Consider the following 21235-nt stretch of genomic DNA (forward strand, 5'->3'; position numbering starts at 1 on the left):
TTCAGCTGCCCATCTCCAGGCAACTCGCGCTCTTGAGGGCGCACTTTTTCAAAGCCAGAGATTCATTCGTTTCGCGACTTTCGAACTGTGAAGTTGTCTCTCCGGCGCGTTACCTCCGTCTTGGCCAAAACTCGTGACTGATCGAGAGAAGAAGTCTGAAACCAGCTCTGAGCGAGAAGACAAGTGTGGAGACTGCCGTTCAGCATCCGCGTTTGCTGTGCTCAAGAAAGAAACGGCGATAGTTGTCTTCGGTTTTCTTGGAGACGTCTTCGCCGCGCTCTCACCCTATCTGGAGAAGATTGAGATCTTGGAGCGCAGCTCTTGAGAAACACTACATATATTAAATCGCGCGCTTGCAGGGTGTGGTGCTAAAAGTCAATTTCTAAGATGTGGCGGCCGAGTATCTCGAATTGCGTGTGGAGCACCCTGCTCCTGGCCATTTTCGTGCAGCAAACGCTGGCCCAGCGAACCCCGACCATATCCTACATCACGCAGGAGCAGATCAAGGATATCGGCGGCACTGTGGAGTTCGATTGCTCCGTTCAGTATGCCAAAGAGTACAACGTGCTGTTCCTGAAGACGGACAGCGATCCCGTCTTTCTCTCCACGGGCTCCACGCTGGTCATCAAGGATTCGCGCTTCTCGCTGCGCTACGATCCCAACTCGTCCACCTACAAGCTTCAGATCAAGGACATCCAGGAGACGGACGCGGGCACCTACACCTGCCAGGTGGTGATCTCCACCGTCCACAAAGTGAGCGCCGAAGTGAAGCTATCGGTGCGCCGTCCCCCCGTCATCTCGGACAACTCCACGCAGTCGGTGGTGGCCAGCGAGGGCAGCGAGGTCCAGATGGAGTGCTACGCCAGCGGCTATCCCACACCCACCATCACCTGGAGGCGCGAGAACAATGCCATTCTGCCAACTGGTGAGTTTCCTCAGTTATTTGTGGGTGATTATCTTGGGTTACGCTGGGTACGCTGGCTAAGCCAGCTTTCGTTTGGTGGGGCGCGTTTTCCACTTCTCTCTCTCCCTCTTTGCTCTCTCTCTCCGCTCTCTTGGCTCCCTCTCTTTTGGATCCCGCTCTCTTGGCAGGTAGCTCTGTCCGTCCCGCTTTGGCATTAGGTTTTAGCTGGGATGGCTGGGAATGGGGGCTTTTAACTGGGCTCGGTGCTCTGGGCTCCAGTGTGAGTGACCGTGACTCACTCAGGCGTCACCTTAGTTTTCAGTTTTGTTTACTCGGCTTGGGCTGGCTGTTCTTATAAACGGGGTATAGCCCTGCCCTGCCACCCCCCACCTGTTTCGAGGGCTAAGTTTCGCAACAGCAGATTGATTTTTCATTTTACTCGGCCTTTTAGACCGTTTTCCAACTTCTGTCGTTCGAAAACAAACACATGCTACCCTTTGTTTACCTGGTTGGCCTTTTGAAGATTGTTTCGCAAAGGGGTCTAGCCAAATAACAAGGGAAAATCTAATTTCTAGCAACTTTGTTAGCTCAAGAATACATTAAGTTGTGCAAAAAAGTTTGATTGTTACTTGACTCAATTCTAGCTTATTTATTTCTATATCCATTTTATTATTCATTACTTTTGAAGAAATCAGCACGTATATATGGTACATGCAAATATTTGGCTTTTGTACAAATATATGTTCTTTTGATTATCAGAATAATGTATTATCGCTATTTGTGCAAAACGAAATTTCCTATTAATGCACTTGACGAGTTTGGAAAAACCCACACGAAGGTTATATACATTCCAGAAATAATATATATATTTTTCTTCACCTTCTTAATGTTCCTCCCATTCCAAGAAAGCAGTCCATTTTTCTCGGGAAACTCCGTTTCGGACAAGTGCAAATGCTATCTACAAATTGTTTGCGTTTACTTGTCCATCCAGAAATTCTCGAAAGGAAGAGAAAAGCTAATAAAACACTAAAGTAATTTGGTGCCCAGGTAGATGGAACAATAGAACCTTCCCTCCTCTCCGCTCGCTAGGTTAATCCCATACAGGTGCTGCTGTTCCATAGCGATCTCGATGCGATCTTTACCTGAACTCCGACCCTTGGGCAGACATAATGGCTGTCCTTAACAAGATTGCAGCGTCATTTGGAAAGCAATTAGTGTAACTAATCCGAGAGTTGCTCATTACCCAGAACCGACTCGCGGACACACCCTACCTGGCGCATTCGCTACATCCGATAGCCAGCTTAATTCCCGGGGCTTTGTATCCATCAGCTATCAGCTTCGGCTTGTGCAATCTTTAATTGCCACGGCATTGAGGGCTCCTTCTGTGGGCTCAAAACAAAAACTAATGGAATAAAAACCAGGCGTGCCCCGCGCTACAAGCTATAAAACCCAACCGCAACCGGTTGGATACGCTCCACGGCTGGCCAGGAATGGCTTAACTTCATTCCGCCATAAATCAAAGGGCTCCGGGTTTGAGGTCCAGTATTTGCCAGGAGTTTCACACTTTTCCACGCTCTAATTTAAAGCGCTTAGGCAAACAGCACAGTTCCACGTCCAGCAGCGCTTTGAAATGCGCCAACGAGCCGAGTCAAATGTTTTCCAAGGGCTATCGTCGTTGAGGGAGTTGCAGTTCCATGGCCATAGAGGACATAGAGGTGTACCCAGAGGTGGGCGTGACGAGGAGCTCCGACTGCACAGCCTTTGTGCCGCTTTTCACGTTTCGCATTTCCATTCCCATTCCCATTCGAGTTTCTGAGGCATTCGACAACTTCAGCACGCGCAATTGCTTCCGCAACTTGAAAACGTTCCACGGACCGTTTGATGGTCTCCGGGTCTCCTCATCTGCGACTCTGCGACTCCGGGCAAACAACCCGTGCAAAAACGGTGCGGCAGAGGGCTGTTTCTTACACATCAGACACGGTCTGGGCTTTTGGGTGGTATAAAAAAATGGAAAATGAAAAAGCTGAAAAATGAAACTCAGAGGTGGAACGAGTAAACAGCAAACATACGCAAACAAAGGGATCCTGAGAGCATGGCAAATGGGCTGCGCCCCCTGCAAAAGAATCTCCCAGGCCCACAACCCTGGGCAACACCACACCTCCTCCCCTTCCCCTTTCCACCTTTCGAATGGGTCGGCTACATAATTCTTATTTTGATAGCCGGCAAAATACAATCGAAGTATACAAAATATATATAAATTACAAGCTAAAAAGGTAACCCAAACAAAGGTCGGTGGTTCCCGGGGCGAGTACAATGTAAGAGATGCAAACAAACAAGCCGCGAGCGGTTCGAGCCCTTCCATGCCCATGCCCCTCCATCTAAACAACCCCTGATCCCATCAGCCGGTTGGAAACGCATTTCGTCCCGCCCAGGCTGTGGTGCCCATTGAGGAACCCCTAATCAAGCGTTTCCGCTCGCCAGTCCACCGGTTCTGTAGCATTCGGGGTGTTGAGGGACCCGGGTCCATGCCAATTTGTGCGTTGCCATGCAAATCGATTGGTTATTTTTCACTTCTTTTTTTAGGTGGTATAACCCATGTATGTTACATTGAATGGGTAAACCAAGTTGCTAGATGGTAGATGGCCATTGAGTAAACACAGACATGTGCAGTGTTTGCACCTGGCACCTGAAAGCCCGGCGCATCGGGGGGCAATCTGCCGTATAAGCACATGTGTATCTGCTGCTCCATGCAAAATCGGCTGCCATAATAAACCTCACCTTGGCCCATCGAATGAAAACAAGAGATGGCTCATAGCTGATAGCTGATAGCTGCAAAGAAAGCAAAGCGAAATTGAATTCACTTTTTGCTGAATTTTCAAACGCTAGCCGGCAGCTGTCGCCATTCGTATTCGTATTGGGGTATTGTTGTTCCGAACGGAAGCGGAGAATCTTTGAGATACTTATCGCTGTACGAGGGATCGAGGATCATGCTAAATTAACTTTAATTGTTCAATTATGCGCGAGAATCTCGCACAGATCAGTTCGGGGTGTCTGAACCTGAAACGCACTCTAGAGTTTTGTCCGGAAAACTCTCCCTCGGCGAAAATGCCTGATTAACTTTCATGCAAATTGCGTTTGCTGGCAAATTGCGAATTAGACTCAAGTGAGCATGAGATCAAGTACTCCAATTTCGCCATCAAACGCAAGGGTGCCAGTCTCTTAATGTTAATAATATTTATGCTTAAACATTTCGATGCGCAATTGATGCTAAACTCGAGATCTCAACAGGCCGTGCACGAGATTAGTTGGTCGGTGCCCCCTTTAAATTTGATGGATAATGGAAATCATGCATATTCGCTTGCTGTGCATAATGAAATTCCTCAGATGCCACAGGCGGCAGCTGTGTGTTTGAGTTTCAAAATATTTGCAAGCAATTAGGTTTGGCACACTCGCAATTAGGAAGCGGAGTGGTGGCAATACGGGGAGTGGGCCGAATCCTTTGATGGTCGCTCTGTTTTTATTTGTCCTGCGCTGCCGTTTCCTCTTCCTGTTTGCAAGCGCACTGCATTGTTTATGGCCAACTCAAAGTCGAAGGCAAAACGAGAACGGGAACATGGAGCACGATAAACGGCGATGACGTAGAAGTAGCGTTGTGGCAAGAAAACCTGTTTGTGAATGTTGGTTGCTGGGGCAACGACCACTTGGTCAACATGGCCATTTCATGGGGCCAACTGGCGGCTTTCAGTCAGCCGCAAAATGCGGAGAATCGCCAGAACAGCCAGCCAGTCAGCCCTTTGTGGCACTCACTCAGCTCGAAGTAATAACTTGTTAGTTAATAGCCGAAGTGCACGACCAAATCGTTCCATTTTCCCTCTGTGCATGAGGCCATTCCTCATGTTCCCAACCACTTTTCGTGGATTACTCATCTCTGGTTGTTAACAACAATATACAGCAGTTTTTGCTAGCAAATGCAATATGTATTATTATCCATATTATATTATTATTTGTTCTACTATTATATACATACTTGTATGTACATGAAAACTATTTGTATATAAATGTACTGCTATCTATGACAACATCGCAGATACACGTATTTCTAAATGAATAAATAATCATCTAAGATCCTTTTTGCCCTGCGAGAATCCCTTTCACTTTGCATACATTCCTGGTGTGGCAATTCCCTTATTTGTTTAGCACTCTTGGCTGCATGTTTCACCTTCAGACCGGCTTTTTAATCCTTATCACACTCACATTCTCACACAAAAGGACACGCGGCTTTTCCGACCCAACTCACCCGCCCCAGCCATCTGAATTGTTTGTGTTGGGACTTAGCCAATATTTATTTAGGCACTCGGCTCACAAGGGATTTACGTCGGTCAGCCTTCTTGCAGCTCTCTCTTTTTTGGCATAATTACAATTTTAATAGTTTTCCTTACAATTCCCTGATTTATGATTTTCGTAGCGAGCCGGAGCAAGTACAGTCTGCAATTGAGTGAGTTTCCACGGCGGCGGAGAAGGGGAGTGCAGCGAAGTGGAGTGTAATCCAATAAATGGCATACCAGGCGGCATAACTCTCGGCCAGCTATAATGTACTACTCGAGAAGGGAAAATCACTTTTCAAAAGTCAACAACACAGCCAGCGTCTGTGGCTTTGTCTGTCGCTGGGTTGTAGGCTGTGAATTGTGGGTGGCTCGGTGGCTTGGCTTGCTGTCCGGACTCCGGAGGGTGGATCCATGTCACTCGGTGCGGTTTCAAGGCGAAGGCCCACCAAAGTGGGTGCATTCACATGTCTCAAGAGCTTGTTATATGCTCGATATGTATGTGAGGCGGTTGCAGCGACATCAGCCAGAACAAGTGAAGCCCTTTCCCCTTTCCCCGCTCCACAACGCCACATCCCAACCCATGCCACATCCCATCACAACCATGTTGATGTTCCGTGATGAGTTTGGGTGACAAAACAGGAAGAGGCGACAAATTTGCAGAGCCTTGCAATTTTTCCACAAGATTGCAGGCGGGTGGAGCTGCTTCTGCTTCTGCTTCTGGCGTTGCATCTACCAGGTGTTGTTCCTGGGCAATCAATGAGAGAAGCTGTCAGCGGAGTGGGGCTGCGTTAAAGCTCTTCACGGGTTTAATCAACTCAAACCACTTGACTTCTGGGCCAAGAAAGCACTTCATTTCGTTGAGGAAGCAAAAATAGTCATGAAAGAATGTTAGGTTTAGGTTTGTTAACCCAAGTAACTTCACTTCTAGCTGGGTTTTCCCTCTTTAATTTGGTATACGGGTATTTTGCAGTTGCAAAAGGAAATCAAAACACACATCTAAATCAACTTTTACGCACGCTATTGCAGTTTTCAGTTTGCAATTCGGTATTTGCTGATTGAGCACAACCATTTTCAATACACACACATCACAATGCAATCAATCCCCGTTTAAGTGAAGCATCCATTGATACACGAGCGCTACTGCTGCTCTGAAAAAAAATAGGAAAATCGTGTTAGAATCAAAACACTGTGTGCACTCTTTTAATTGGATTTTTGCCAAACCAAACTGGATGGCACGTATCCAGGAGAACGGGGCACATGACCCATCTGTGACATGCCCGGGAGCCATGATATGTTGGGTGGTTGGGACCGGTACCGGGATTGGGATTGGCACTGGGTCTGGGTTTTTCATTTCGGTTGGGATGTGTGCAGCAGGCGCAAGTAATGCGGAGCGTCATTAAAAGCGCACCCGCTTCGGCATTCGGCATTTGGCCTTTGCCTTTGCCTTTGCCAGTCCGTGTTTTAAATTATGATGAGTCACACATTGTTGACGTGCTGCATTAACATTCATAATTTCCACATGGCAACGTTCGGTTCATGGAGTCAGTTGACATTTGAAGAGCCCTGCTAGGGAACGAGATAGACAGGCTTTTCCTGAATTTTCCTTAGACTTTCCGCCGGAGTTGCTGGCCAAATTGCAGGAAATTGAATGGGGAAAGAACAAATATGGCCGCGGGCCTAGACTTGCCGCGGAAAGGGAAAGCGCCTTGCAACAAATGTTATTTTGGCTAGTTGTTGTTGTTGTTGTTTCTGTGGCCCGTCTCACACGTTTTCCCGCTCGACGGGTAAAAAAAGGGGGTTTGAAAAACAGCGTCTGGCCCTGTGATTGGTGCGGATATTTTTTGCATGCCACTCAATTTCCCTTTTTCCAGCCCTTTTGGGTGGTTGTTTCTGTCACCTCACAAAATGGCGCTCAGCGGCGGGGTTTTATTTTGTCGCTTTAAGTAGTTTATGAAACATTAGAAACGGTAGCAGAACCAGCAACCCTTTCCACCATCCCTACTTGTCACCAATTTTCCAAGCGAGCGCTCATTGTAAGTCATCCAAGCAGGAAGCCAGGAGACCCAGACTTTCAGAACTTTCATATAGGCACAGTCATGCTAGAACCTACATCTACAGTACATCTACATCTTCTGTGCAGCGGCTCAGCGAAGTTGCATCCTTTTAGGATCTATCTACCTGCACTTCTCACCTTTTCCCCTGTCCAAAAAACTGAATTCTCACCTCTGGCTTTGCACAATTTTCCATTTCTTTGGCTCTTTTTTCGTTGCCTTCAACTGACAATTTATCTCTGGTTGTTTGTCCAGGGAGCAGAGGGATCCGGAGTCGAGAGTCGGGAGTCGGGGTTCCAGAAACAAGGGGTGTTGCGTTAGCAACGTTGTTTTCATTTCGCATGATGGCAGGCGGAGACTTCCAGACAGGTTTCCCTGAAGGAAGGGCCTAAAACAAATGTGGACCCGCCCGCCTGCCAAGTCGGCGTTTTCATTACCTTTTGAGTTTCCATCTTTCCATCTTTCCTGTTTCTGTGCCGTTGCTGTTTCTGTTTTCCTTTCATTAGTTGTCAGAGATTGCCGAGTCAGAGATGGACGCAGCATCATCACCATCCTGCCTGGTGCAAAGTGTTTTTAATTCTCTCATTAGTAACTGAAATTACTCCACACCATTCCGTGTGATGGATGATGGTTGGCATGATACGGAGGAGCGAGCTGTTTCCGCTGCACACCACTGTAGTACACTGTATGGAATATGCATCTTTTGTAGGTTCCTGCAATGCGGGCTTTCATTAGTTTGATTGAACAGAAATTCACTCTTAATTTGTCAATCCGTAATGGTTGGTTATTGAAACAGCCCATTAGGGAATACCAAACAGAGGATGAAGACCAAGGTTCAAATTGCACATACATTTTCTAGATCGACAAGGTATTTAGATCCAATCCAATCCCAGTGAACCCTTGCCTTCCTCAGCTGATTTGCGAGTGATATATGAGTCTGGTTTTCGTAACTCGACGCCATTACAACAATGTTTTCCAATTTTCGACTCTTGACTATCTCAAATTCGAATAACCCAGGCATTCATCTTCCATTTGGGGTGTTCTGTTTCAATGGCTTGACTGGAATGCTCTAGTTCATGAATTTGAACCCTCAAAAGTGTCGCAAGCATCGCGTCTGGAGTCAATTCATGGCATTCTTTCTGCATTAATTACGAGCGGAGAATGAGAAATGTCTCGTACTCAAGAAACTGGCAGCTGTATTCGCTCGTACGAGTATTCCCCGGTTCTTTGTTTGCCTCGCATAGCTAATTAGCAATTAAATATTGCCACTTTCTGACACGCCCCACTTACGCGCATGCGCAACCTCCGCATTAAAAAAAAGGGGTTTTCAAAGTTTTAACGGTAAAACGGTTTACAGGCGACAAATGTTTGGGAACGTTTGAAGCTCTGAAATTCCTAGGCTCTTTTCGTACCTGACTTGCATATCATTTCACAGTCCGCTGAGTGTGCGGTAGTCCATCAGAAAAAAGCTGAAAAGAAATAAAAAGTAGTGGTAGCATTTAACACCATGTTGCGCCTGCGCATTTGTATTTCGAGTGGGTTGTGCCTTCCCTGTGAACCATAAACGCACAGCTATTACAACTGCGTTCGATCAAGGGCTATCTGGTGAAATAATGCACATCTAGAGCTGCAGTCAGGCTGCTGAACTCACAGCTCGCTGCAAGGTAGAGAAACAGAAACCGAGATGACTTCTGGGCTAGACTTATACAGAAAGAACCTGTTTTGGGCCCGGTCTCTAGGGGCAGTCACAGTAAACGCTCGGAAATTACAAACGCAACTGATTCTACTCGCTGGGCAGGCAGTAGTTAAGTTTAACTACTTGCATCTTTATTGATGTGAGTGGGCTTTGTTTTAGGTTAAAGTTGTAGGAGGGGTAATCAGTAAGTAACTGATTGCTTTGATAGGTGACCCCGATGGTTCGTATTTCTTAAAGTTCAGCAAGAGCAGACCTATTCCTAGTGTATGTTTTACTTAGTTATTTTCTATATCATTAGTTTAAATAAACAACCCTTTGATGTCCTGTTATAAGATGGCAATTGGTGACCCCGATCCTACTAAGTTTTTCCTTCTCGATAGACCATATAGATCCACTCCGTGCTCCCGTCCATTTGTACAAACACAAATGTATTTCTGTCACGACACTATAATGCGAAGTGAATCATCTTCCATTGGTTTAATTGAACAAATACCTCCCCTGCCCCTCATCCCACTGCATAAAGTCTGCTTTGGATTTATATGCCCAGTAGTAGATATACATATGTGCATAAGTATTACTTGGAAGTTTATTTCAGCTTGTGTGTGCTTTTCTAATATTGAAATGAGTTGGTTGCGCTTGTTTCTCAGATGCCCGCATCATGGTGCCATTTTACGTTCGTCAACCGATGCAGTTGTTTGCTGGGCCACCGCCTTAACCCATTGCCATCGCATATTGCCAGGGTTTATAGCAGGGTCGAAGGGGAATGGGCGGCATGGGCGGCAGGGGCTGTCAATCCAATTTTAATGAAATGTGTTACTTCGATTCCCAGGCGCAATTAATTTGAAATGTTTCAGTTGAGCAGGCACAAGCCGCACTCGAATTCTCCCCCTTCGGCGTGTGGCCCGCATTTATGTGCAATTCGCACAAAACATATTTTCAGGGCATTCCGGAGCTTTGGTCAATGCTCCTGATGTTTCTACGGCTCCTCAACATCCCATCGGATGCCAACTCTTTTTTTAGCACTCAAAAAAAAGTACTTGAATCTACGGATAATTCAAAAATTCAAGCTGTATTTGTAGATTTACTAGAATTATATGATATAAGGATTTTGTATCTATCTATACTTTGAATAAAAGTAAAGTTTTGAGAAGGTGGTTTAAAAATTGCATCTTTACTTTGGCATTATTTGTAAAAGACGACAAACCTTTCTCCCTGTGCACTTCTGCTCCATGAAGTTTGTGTCAATTGTTTGAGCCTGAATTGTTTTGGCAAATGTTTGAGGAGCAGCCACAGACACGCACACATAAGCGGGCGTATCTGTGTGCGCGGAGGAGGGAGCAGATCCAGATCCCTAGGCTCATTGCACTCGCTTCCACTGCAGCGTGCACATACCACATGCTACGTATATAGTACACCCCCCTCTTTCCTGGTTGAGCTAAGCCAACTTCCGGTTATGAACCCAGAGCACCTTTCGCATTTGGCATTTGGCATTTGGCATTCGTACTGCAATTCCTATTCCTATTCCCATTCACGTTCACGGTTCAGTTGCTCAGCGCACACCACCGAACCCATGGACATGCCCCCATCCTTTAGAGCACTCATGGCTAAGTGCAGTGGCGCTGGCATACTCCGTTTTTCAAAATTAGTTGGCAGTGCAAACGAGCAGAGGCCCAAACAAAATGCTTTACTTGTTAGAGGTCATTAACGCTGCCATTGTTTCGCCGAGCATGTCCGTGGACAGTGAAAAACTGGAAAAGGTCACCCGCAAGTGCCAACGGATGTGCCGCGGGTTGGCTCATTAAAATCGGATTTTTGACTCAGCCCCCGCTGCACAAACACAATAGATTGAGCACCGAGAGCGTTTAGAGCTGCTCCATTAATGGCCAGTGGATGTGTTCGCACTTGAACGCGCGTCATTTAAACAGCGGATAAGATTAAGCCCATAATGGAAATGGTTACACCACATTCAAAAGGGCAATTGTCTATGTTGATTCGAAGTATTATTAGAACACTACTACGTATTACTTATTCTCTAAACCGTTTAGTTTACATTCAAAATTAGAATAGATATCATTTGATAATTAATACTGTTAAGATACATTCGGAGTTTAATGGAATAGGAAGCTTAAAATAATACACATCTAATTGCAATAACCCAGTTGACTAATGAGTATCCATACCAATTTGCCTATTCCAGATAGTGCCACCTATGTGGGCAACACCCTGCGCATCAAGTCGGTGAAGAAGGAGGATCGCGGCACCTACTACTGCGTGGCCGACAATGGAGTGAGCAAGGGCGACAGGCGCAACATCAACGTGGAGGTGGAGTTCGCACCAGTGATCACCGTGCCGCGTCCGCGTTTGGGACAGGCCCTGCAGTACGACATGGACTTGGAGTGCCACATTGAGGCCTATCCGCCACCGGCCATCGTGTGGACCAAGGACGACATCCAGCTGGCCAACAACCAGCACTACAGCATCTCGCACTTCGCCACCGCCGACGAGTACACCGACTCGACGCTCCGTGTGATCACCGTTGAGAAGCGCCAGTACGGAGATTATGTGTGCAAGGCCACCAATCGCTTTGGAGAGGCGGAGGCGCGCGTCAATCTCTTCGAGACGATCATTCCCGTGTGCCCACCGGCCTGTGGACAGGCGTACATCGCCGGAGCCGAGGATGTGTCCGCCACTTCGTTCGCTTTGGTGGGCATCCTGGCGGCGCTGCTCTTCGCCAGATAAGCCAATGGGCCCACGGCCGTCGACTCCAAGCGCTTCAGGTCCAATCCATCAACCAGCCCTCGAATGCATAAAACATATATAAAATAGATATATCGAAAACAAACATCGTGTAACCGCGCAATAGATGTCTCAAACGATTTCGGACACACCAACCCACATCCAGTTCTCAGTTCGTTTTGTAGCTTCTGCTTCCGTTTCCGTATAGTCCAGCCCAATTTTTGTACGTCCAATATTATGTCTTAAGTTAAGTATGATAAGTGAAGGGCCAACGATAACTAGACTATAATTTATTAGCACCCTAGAGCCGAACTCAACTCGAAATTAGACTCCAGCCCAGCCGTAAACGATGCATTTCACCTTGATCCCGTCCGTTTTGCTTTCTGATCTGGCACTGTATATGTTTTAAATATTTTAATCTAAGCAAGATACATCACAAGCATTCCGATTTTGCTTCGACAATTGAGAGGATATTTTATTTTTATTTAATAATAATAAAGTATTTTCGTTACGCAAACCTATCAACTCGACACACTATTCCCTAAAAAATATCTCAACCCCCATAATCGAGGCAAAATCCATATTCGAATAAAAGGCAACAAAAGTTGTGTACATTATTAGCTCATAAGCACAATGAGAAATTCTTTTGAATAACAAAACATTTTTACCCAAATTTTTGTGTGGGTGTGAGTAAAATCAATTTCGACTTTGTAACAAAAAAAAAATGACAAACGAAAAACTAAAATTGACAAAAAAAATTAATAAAAATATTTAAAAAATCAAAAACAGAAGCTTATTCATTCTAACAGGGCAGGATATTCATGTAATTTAAAATTTAAAAGGGCTACAGTATTCACAATATAAATAACGTACTTAATTAGGTGGCGCTCGCATCGAACTCCCATTGGTGGTCATGCGATAGTAGAGATTGAACTCGGACTCGTAGTCCGCGAAGCTGCCGTTGTTGTATCGTTTACTGGGTGGAACGTAGCGTCGCAAAGGATTCTCGAGCAGGAACTGGTAGATGCGCTCGGCCTTTTCCAGCTGCAACTGAGTCTTCACCCCAATGGCCATCAGGTTGTCCAGCATTTGGTCAATTTCCTCGTGCTGACGACTGGCCTTCAGTCTCAAATCGTGCGGATCAACTGGGGAGCAGGGTGATACGTATTCTATCAGACGGATATGAGACAAAATGTCGGAATCGAGCTTACCAATTAACGGCTGAAAATTCAATTTCAAGTCAGACGTATGAGCGGCAATTGCTGACGCCCACAAAATGCGTTTTCGGACTTCCTGCAGAGCGCCGAAGGGTGTTAGCAAATAGCCTGGTGCCAGTTGAACGGTGGAGGCCAACTCCTGGGCCTCGACGATGAGTGGATTGGCCGACAACAGGAAGGAGCTGTCGGAAAAAACATGAACTCTGGATTAATTGCAAATAGCACATCCAGCTTAGGTATGCTCTCACCAGGCGCGCGGCGTACAGCTAAATTTTTCCAGCGGTATTTCCAGAAATGTATTGAATTCCAGCAAATGCGACGGTACCGTGGCTCCGGATGCAGCCATCAGTGTGGTGGATGCAGCTCCGCCCGGCACTAGCGTTTTGTTGTCAAAACTGCGTCGCATCGTTGAGTTTATTGCGCTGCAGTTGCCATCGAACTCCACTTTGGTGCTGGAGAACACACTATCATTGGCCAGACAGAAACTCTCCGCACCCAACATGGACATGTTGCTCACTTTAAGCTTGGTGCTCATCAGTTGGGACTTGGCGTTTTGTTTCTGTGTAGCCGCTTGCATATCGTCCAGCAGGTTCTTCATCATATTTCGCGAAAAGAGGATCTTCTCCTTGATCTGCGACAGCTGCACCATGTCCTGCTGGATACGATTGATGCTCGAGTTGATGTCGCCGTATACTTGTTTCACAGAGCCTAGCTTTAGATCGTGATTCTCCAGCTGCTTGGCGCCCGCATCCAGCTCCAGACGCAGTTGCTCAATCTGCTCGCGAAGGAATTCGTTTTGGGAGCGATTAAAATTGCGCATGTTGTACTGCACCAGATAGTCGCTAATCAGTTCATCCGCATTTTCCTCGTCGCCCAAACTTATGCCATTGAAACTGTATACCTTCGATTGCAGTTTGTCCACAAAGACGCTGTAGTCCTGGCAAAAGCGTTCCTCCTTCTGCTCCAGCTCCTTTTGGGCCCCGAAATATTTCGCCGCCAGACCCAGCATATCGGCCTTGGTCTTTAGTAACTTGACCTCATAGTTATTCAGCGGTGGCTTTTCGTTAGTGCATTCGCCTCTGGACTCATTCAGCTTCATGATGTGCTGGAGCTGCTCCTCTTTGATCTTCATTACCACGTTCAGAAGCAGGGCGTTGGGAATATCCGCAAAGGTACTCCGCATCTGATCCCATAAGCGCTGCTTGGCCTCGGCTAAATTGTTCACCGCATTGCCATCGTCACACATTCCATAGAAGGTCTCCAGCTGCTTGAGAGCCTGCTCCACAGCCCTTGTAGCCTGCGCCTCGCTGGCATTTCTAGCACTCAGCTTCACGGGCGTGGTGGCCAAGATCTGGACCTTGTTCTTCAACTCCTGGTCGTAGTTCTTATTCAGCGACTCCAGCTTCAGGTCAAGGATATTGCATTTGGATTCAAGTAGTTGCTTCCGGTTCTCGGCACTGATGGTTTGAATGTCTGTGGGGGATTCACCACATTAAATATGTCAAGGTTATCAGTTCACTTTATACCCACTCTTGGTCTTGATGGCGGCGGATAGCTTTTGGTACTCTGTTCGGGCCTCCGTAAGCTGTTGATTCGCCTTCTCCTTGTGCTTCTTTAGCTCCTGTATTTTCTGGTACCTCTGAAGCTCCGGCGGCTGGAAACTCCTAGAAGCCAGCGGCACCATTTTGTCCTTGTAGCGAGCCACTTGGGCAATCAGCAGATTCTCGCGCACCTCCCGCACGTAATCCACCGGTTGGATGCGGGATTGCAGCTGGTTCAAAAGTAAGCTAGAGCCGGACTTAAAAATTCTGTGGAGCAAAAAGCGGGTTCTAAGTATGGATATTTGCTGATTTGCCTAATACAGCTGTAACTTACCTTCGGAGTGCATCATCGGTGGGCAGGGCAGTGGGCGGGCAGCCAAGACTAGTGGCCCAGTTCTTAAATTCTGATATTTTTTCCTGGTACGCCATGATTTGCAATTAATTAAATTTTTCGCAAAAAGGCGCAGTCGTTTGAACTAGCCATTCACCAACACAATCAAATATGGCAGGGTTGTCAACAAACTACTATTCGCATCAAGTTGGCAGCTACTATAACGGTTATTTAAATTAATTTTTCATTATAAATTCAATTTAAAGGTCATATCTAATTATTGAATGGATATAATACTTACTAACAAGCAAGAACTGTATTAATAAAATATATTCCTATTTTTTTTAAATTTTCGTTTTTTTTGGATTCAATTCCATTGGTTTACCAACTCGTTTTTGTAGTGCTGAGAAATACTAGCTAAACAGCTGGGAGTGCAAGTAGCTAAAATAGCTCAATTAAAAAGTTCCATTAGTTTTCCAACTATATATATTAATGTAATCTTTATAAAAAAAAACTTTGTATGAATAAAGCAAATTCGGGCAAAATAAAATTCAAAGTAATATATAATTACGTTATTAACATATATTGAAAAAAAACATTTTTCATAGCTAGTTAAAAGCTAAAAAGTTGACAGCACTGGCTCAAGCAATTCCCTCTGACCAGTGCTGGAAAACACTCGCTGTCTTTTGAGCGGCGCACGTGGAGCAAAATCGAAGTGCTCACGTTTTTTTAAATTCTGCTCCAAAAAACCGAATAAACTAAGTTAAAGAATATGGGTAGGAAGGCTGAATACAGTGAGAAACCGAAAAAGGGACCTGGGCGCAAGGCGCGCAAACAAGGACCGCCTGTTTTTCGCAAACAATCGTTTGGTGAGTGCTCCTGAAGATTACCCTATCCAATGGGTGTTCATTTCAAATGTTTTACTTCACAGCTCCCTTGGAAGAGGAGGACAAGAAGCTCTCCCACCGACAGAAGCAGAGATTCGTTAAGCGAGAGCAAAAGAAAGTAGTCCAGAAGGCAAAACTACAGGAGAAAAAGGCCAAGGGAAAGCTACCACAACCGGCTAAGAGGAAGACGGCTTACAACAGCGACAGCGATCCTGAGGATAATGAAGAGGAACCACAGGTTCCATCTTCCGATGAGGAGGTGCCTCAACTGGTGCCGGCTCCAAAGAGCCAGAAAGCTACAGCTCCCAAGGGTTTTACAGATGATAACGATGCCTGGCTGAAGCCCAAAAAACAGAAGAAGCAGCCAGAAACGGAGTCCGAGGATGAGGAGGAGGATGAGGAGTTGGAGGAGGGCTCCGAAGATGAGTTGGGAGAAGAAAGTGAAGAGGAAGAGGAGGAGGACGACGAGGAAGAAGTAGAATCTGATGATGATACCGCTCAGGTTGGCAAGCTGGCTGATCTATCCGACGATGATGCCAACTCCGACGATGACTTTGATATATCTGGCGAGGAAGATGGTGCTCAGGCAGACAGTGATGAAGAGGAGGATGAGGACGACGACGATGATGATGATGATGATGATGACAAGCTGCCCATCGAGCGGGCTAACAAGAAGTTGAAAAAGCGCGAGGCAGAGGAAGCCCAACTGGCCGACGACGAAATGTTGGAAGCCGTTGACAAACAGGATGTTTTCCAGCTACCCGTCGAAGGCGAAGAAACCGAGAAGGACCTAACCCTACAGGAAGTGCAACAGCGCATAAAGGACGTCAGTCTGGTTCTTTCCGACTTCAAAAGGTATCGTCAAGCGGATAGGTCTCGCGGGGAGTACATCGATTTGCTGCGCAGGGATCTGTGTTTGTATTACAGCTACAACGAGTTTTTGATGGAGAAGCTGATGGATATGTTGCCGCTGACGGAGCTAATGGAATATCTGGAGGCCTCAGAGGTTAGTATATTTCATAAGAAATACAGTTACAAGATTAATCCTTAAAAATTAACCCCTTTAGATTGCTCGTCCCCTTACCATTCGTACCAATACTCTAAAAACACGTCGTAGAGATTTGGCCGGAGCTTTGATCAATCGTGGCGTCAACTTGGATCCCCTTGGTAAATGGACGAAAGTTGGATTGGTTGTCTTTAACTCTCAGGTGCCACTGGGGGCAACTCCAGAGTATCTGGCTGGCCACTACATGATCCAGGGCGCCTCTTCGCTGTTACCTGTAATGGCACTTGCCCCGCAGGAGAACGAACGCATCCTGGACATGTGCTCCGCCCCAGGTGGAAAGGGATCACACATCGCCAGCATAATGAAGAACACTGGTGTGCTCTTCGCCAACGATTCTAACAGGGATCGCATCAAGGCCATTGTTGCCAATTTCCATCGCCTGGGAATTGTAAATGCGGTGGTCAGCTGCGAGGACGGCACTAAGTTCCGGAATATTATGACTGGCTTTGACCGCGTCCTGCTGGATGCTCCGTGCACTGGAACTGGCGTCGTCTCTAAGGATCCCAGTGTGAAGACCACCAAGTCGGAAGTAGATGTGCAAAGGTGCTACAACCTGCAGAGGAAGCTTCTGCTGACTGCCATTGATTGTACGGATGCGAAGTCATCAACTGGCGGCTACATTGTGTACTCAACTTGCTCGGTGCTGCCCGAGGAGAACGAATGGGTCATCGATTATGCACTGAAGAAGCGAAATGTCAAACTTGTGCCCACTGGTCTGGACTTCGGCGTGGAGGGCTTTACCAAATTCCGGCAGCATCGGTTCCATCCTAGCTTAAACCTTACCAAGCGCTACTATCCGCACACCCACAACATGGACGGATTCTACGTGGCCAAGCTCAAGAAATTCTCCAACACCATACCCATAACTAAGGAGCAGCAGGAGGAGGATGAGAAGCAGCTGGATGAGGCCATCGAAGCGGACGCCACTTCAGAAGCGGCTGCGGAATCTGAGGAGGTGGAGGAGGAGGGAGCGTCAAAGGAGAAGGGTCCCCGAAAACTGCTTGGCAAGCGCGCCGGAAAACCCAGTTTCACCGAAATCGAACAGGAGCTGAAGAAAAAGAAGCGGGAAGAGAGCAAGACCAAGTATGTGGCCAAGGTGTTTGAGCAGCCTGTCAAGTCGTCCAAAAAGCCAAAGCCAGAACAGCCGGCGGAGAAGAAAGATAAGAAATCCCAGGCACCGGACGAGCAAGCAAATTCAAGCGAGTCACCTTCCAAGTCTGCACCTAAACAAAAACAAACCAATGGGAAAACCCCTGGTTCCAATTCAGATGCGAAATCATTCAAGAAAAAGAACCAAGGATCGCAACCCAAGGAAAATGGAGCTGGATCACCAGCTAAACCAGCTGGCAAAAAACCAACAACCAATGGCACAAACTCCCCTAGCAAACCAGCAACTAAGGAAACGAAAACTAAGCCGCAGCCGAAAGGAAAACAGTCGCCCAAGGGAAACGCCAAACTGGCCAAGGCGCCGCGAGTGGATATCGACGATGTGCCCATTCTGGAGGGAAAACCCATCAAGAAGCAGAACAAGCTGAAGCAAAAATCCAAACAGATCGGCCAGCTGAAAAAGTCCACGGCGGGTGCGAATGCGGGAAAGAAGCAAAAGTTCAAGAAGTGAACACCTTAGATCCAATTTTGTTAAGTAGACTATAAGCGTGCGACATATAGTTGGGGTAGTCCCGACGTGATTACCAGTTTTATATTGCGAACTGTCTTAGCGAACGATTGAAGATTGAACTACAACAGCGGTGTAATTAAGATTCAATAAAAGCTAGGCTCGGATTAATGTACTCACCAAGCGGGTTTCTATAATATATATAGGTGGCAGGTACTGAAATCATTAGGCGGGTAATTGCTCTACATTTCAGATGTGAATTCTAGTATTGACCAAGCTGTCACTATCAGTCCCAAAGCTCTATAGGTAGTTCGAAGGTGGCCGAGCTCAGCAGAGCGTTGCGATAGTCTGTTGTTTCATTGTGAATCGAGCGAGCTTAATGGGATGTTCACTTTTGCTGTGCTCTTGCCTGGTGGCATTATTCATTCCCATCCAGGCAATTGTGGACATCAACGTGGCAACGGCGAACGATATTCATAATAATATCAATAGAACAACATCACCGTGCACGAATTTCTGGAATTTTGCCTGCGGTCGCTTCTCCAGTGCCTCTGAATATGTGGACAACTTTGAGCGGGTCGAGGATCAGTTCGCCAATGCCATGGTGGAATTCATGGAGAGCCACTTGGCAGAAAACGATACACTGGCGCCCCGACTGATAGGACAAATGCGACAATACTACAAGGCCTGCACGGAGGATACGCGAAAGCTTCACGGGAATCCTCGTCCACAAGAACTGGTCAATCAGTGGACTTTGCATCCTAAAAAGTTTCTCGTAGACGGCTTGAATGGTGTGTTCATTGATGAGAGAGTTGATGTGGCCGCAAATGATTCCATGCGTTGGGTTATTCAGTTAAGGATGCCTGATTTGGCTGACAGATATAGTGACCGTCGTGTCTTGCAGCTCATGCGCCTTTACGAGGAAGCGTGGTACACGAGGGGAGTGGTTGAACTGGTGCAGAAAATGCATCAGCTGCAGGATAAGTATCGTGCAGAAAATCCTGTTGTATATACATGGAGTTACAGTGAATTAAGGCAGCAAGTACCCATCCCACATTCCTTTTTCATTGAATTATTGGGCGTGAACGACACCGAGGAGCTCGACCATCTGACTTTCGAGGTGAGTGATGTGGAGTATTTGCGGGAATGTTTTCGCTTTCTACGGGATTTCGCCAGTGAGCCGAAGGACACGTATATTCGAGCACGCCAATATGTTTTAGTGGAGGAGTCGGAACCAAGGGAGCGGAATCCAAGGAGCTGCATTCAACACATGCGTGCCTATTTACCCCTGGGCATGAACTACATCTATGATCGCTTTATATACCAAAACCGGAAGGAGGATACCAGTAGGGTATTGGAGATCTTATCCACTTTAAAGGCAGTTTTTGGCAAATATTTAGATGCCAATCGCCTGCAGCTTACGGCAAATCAATTGGCCTATGTGAGGGCAAAATTGGAAGGTATTCAGATCAAAATAGGAAATTTGCCGGAGGAGAAATCACCCGAGTTCTATAACAACCACTATGGGAGTGCGAAATTTTCCGCGACAAACTTCCTGGCCAATCTCCTTGGAGCGTTGGCCCTACGTACCCGTCTCCAGAATGCTGGACTGCTTGCAAGGAATTCTCGAGTGGATCTGCGGCACTACTATGTCAACGATAACGTGAGGAAGGCACGCACGTCCCCCTTCTATGAGAACGAAAGGAACACCATTACTGTTCCCATGGAATTTTTGCAGTGGCCCTTGTTCGATCACCGTGAGCACACCATCTTCCAGCACAGTCTTCTGGGCGCAGTCCTGGGCCACGAGATGAACCACGCCTTCGAACAGGAAGGTATACTCTTCGATGCCGCCGGAAATGAGTCACCTGTGGGCTTGGAGATCCGAGAGTCACAACCTTTCCGGGATGCCATCAAGTGTGCGGAGAAGCAACCATTCGTCTCGTTGAAAGAACGCCTGGCAGATCTCAATGGCCTGCAACTGGCGTACGATGCCTTCTTTGGCTTGGCTCACGACTCCCGGCAGTTCGAGTACCGTCCGTATGCCTTTGAGCGGGAGTTCACGGCTCCCCAGCTTTTCCACCTTAGCTACGCCCAGTTCTTCTGCGGATCCCTGCCGCCGGTGATCGCCCACGATCGGGATGATGAGCGTGTGAACGTCAGCGTTGGCAATTTGCGTCAATTTGCATACGATTTCAATTGCGAAACGAGTCCCTCGTCCGTCTGCGAAATGTGGCGCCCAGGGGAGGAGGCTAATTCAAATCGAAATGTGCATTCATAACAATAAAATGTAACACAGAATATATTGTGATCAAATGGAATCCCCTGCCAATTGATATTTGATTTCAATTGTTTCTAACACTTTTTGCAGTAATACCCTGGAAAAGTATAAATGCAGTTCTATGTTATAAATAAAAAAGCAAACGAAACCTTATCACTTAATAACTTCTTGTAAAGATTATGTCTGTAATATTTGAACACTTACCAAACAGTTGAATAAGCATTCTAAAGGGCTTTCCGAGTTCCAGGGTATTCTGGTGGCATGTTCCTGTTGGGAGTGGACAAAACCCATTTGGCGGGCCATTCAGTCTGAGTGTCAATTGCAGCTGACAGGCCATCGGAATCGCAATCACAATCACAATCGTTGCAATCGTCAATTGAATGCAAATACCGCAGAAAATGCCGGTCTCACCGCGAGCTTTTAGCTCTCTGCCTCTCCCACTTTCGCTCGCCGCTCTCGAGCTTTTCAACTTGTTGCGGTAGTTTCGGTTCAACTGGTGTTGTATCCTGTAAGTGTATGTGTGTGTGGAAGCCCTGATTGCTGTGTGGGTGTGCTTTTCCTCAAAGCTCGCATTTTCATCCGCCC

General features: G+C 46.6%; 4 protein-coding genes across 4 annotated transcripts; 3 read left to right on the top strand and 1 right to left on the bottom strand.

Annotated features, from left to right (window-relative positions):
- Nucleotides 1–29: 29 nt before the first annotated feature.
- LOC27206165 (lachesin) lies at nucleotides 30–11801 on the top strand. Its single transcript, XM_016167910.3, has 2 exons — nucleotides 30–925; nucleotides 11174–11801. The coding sequence occupies exons 1-2, from the start codon at nucleotides 388–390 to the stop codon at nucleotides 11713–11715; spliced, it is 1080 nt and encodes a 359-aa protein (XP_016027169.1). The 5' UTR covers nucleotides 30–387; the 3' UTR covers nucleotides 11716–11801.
- Nucleotides 11802–12508: 707 nt separating this feature from the next.
- On the bottom strand, nucleotides 12509–15001 carry LOC6734168 (augmin complex subunit dgt5). Its single transcript, XM_002081161.4, has 5 exons — nucleotides 14805–15001; nucleotides 14460–14737; nucleotides 13178–14402; nucleotides 12924–13111; nucleotides 12509–12857 (listed from the first exon to the last, which is right to left on the bottom strand). Exons 1-5 carry the CDS (start codon nucleotides 14897–14899, stop codon nucleotides 12586–12588), a joined length of 2058 nt encoding a protein of 685 aa, XP_002081197.1. The 5' UTR covers nucleotides 14900–15001; the 3' UTR covers nucleotides 12509–12585.
- A 440-nt stretch (nucleotides 15002–15441) lies between these two features.
- Nucleotides 15442–18544, top strand: LOC6734169 (25S rRNA (cytosine-C(5))-methyltransferase nop2). Its single transcript, XM_016167911.3, has 3 exons — nucleotides 15442–15670; nucleotides 15733–16694; nucleotides 16756–18544. The coding sequence occupies exons 1-3, from the start codon at nucleotides 15574–15576 to the stop codon at nucleotides 18370–18372; spliced, it is 2676 nt and encodes an 891-aa protein (XP_016027170.1). The 5' UTR covers nucleotides 15442–15573; the 3' UTR covers nucleotides 18373–18544.
- Nucleotides 18545–18688: 144 nt separating this feature from the next.
- On the top strand, nucleotides 18689–20811 carry LOC6734170 (endothelin-converting enzyme 2). Its single transcript, XM_002081163.4, has one exon. The coding sequence runs from the start codon at nucleotides 18749–18751 to the stop codon at nucleotides 20648–20650; it is 1902 nt and encodes a 633-aa protein (XP_002081199.1). The 5' UTR covers nucleotides 18689–18748; the 3' UTR covers nucleotides 20651–20811.
- Nucleotides 20812–21235: the final 424 nt, after the last annotated feature.

This window comes from Drosophila simulans, chromosome 2R (genome assembly GCF_016746395.2).
Source record: "Drosophila simulans strain w501 chromosome 2R, Prin_Dsim_3.1, whole genome shotgun sequence".
Classification (NCBI taxonomy): Eukaryota; Metazoa; Arthropoda; class Insecta; order Diptera; family Drosophilidae; genus Drosophila; species Drosophila simulans.

Coding starts and splice junctions, on each gene's coding strand:
- LOC27206165 (XM_016167910.3), top strand. CDS start 388: ATGTGGCGGCCGAGTATCTCGAATTGCGTGTGGAGCACCCTGCTCCTG. Junction 926..11,173: donor CAATGCCATTCTGCCAACTG/GTGAGTTTCCTC, acceptor TGCCTATTCCAG/ATAGTGCCACCTATGTGGGC.
- LOC6734168 (XM_002081161.4), bottom strand. CDS start 14,899: ATGGCGTACCAGGAAAAAATATCAGAATTTAAGAACTGGGCCACTAGT. Junction 14,738..14,804: donor ACCGATGATGCACTCCGAAG/GTAAGTTACAGC, acceptor TTTGCTCCACAG/AATTTTTAAGTCCGGCTCTA. Junction 13,112..13,177: donor AGCTGTACGCCGCGCGCCTG/GTGAGAGCATAC, acceptor TTTTTCCGACAG/CTCCTTCCTGTTGTCGGCCA.
- LOC6734169 (XM_016167911.3), top strand. CDS start 15,574: ATGGGTAGGAAGGCTGAATACAGTGAGAAACCGAAAAAGGGACCTGGG. Junction 15,671..15,732: donor TTTTCGCAAACAATCGTTTG/GTGAGTGCTCCT, acceptor TTTACTTCACAG/CTCCCTTGGAAGAGGAGGAC. Junction 16,695..16,755: donor AATATCTGGAGGCCTCAGAG/GTTAGTATATTT, acceptor TAACCCCTTTAG/ATTGCTCGTCCCCTTACCAT.
- LOC6734170 (XM_002081163.4), top strand. CDS start 18,749: ATGGGATGTTCACTTTTGCTGTGCTCTTGCCTGGTGGCATTATTCATT.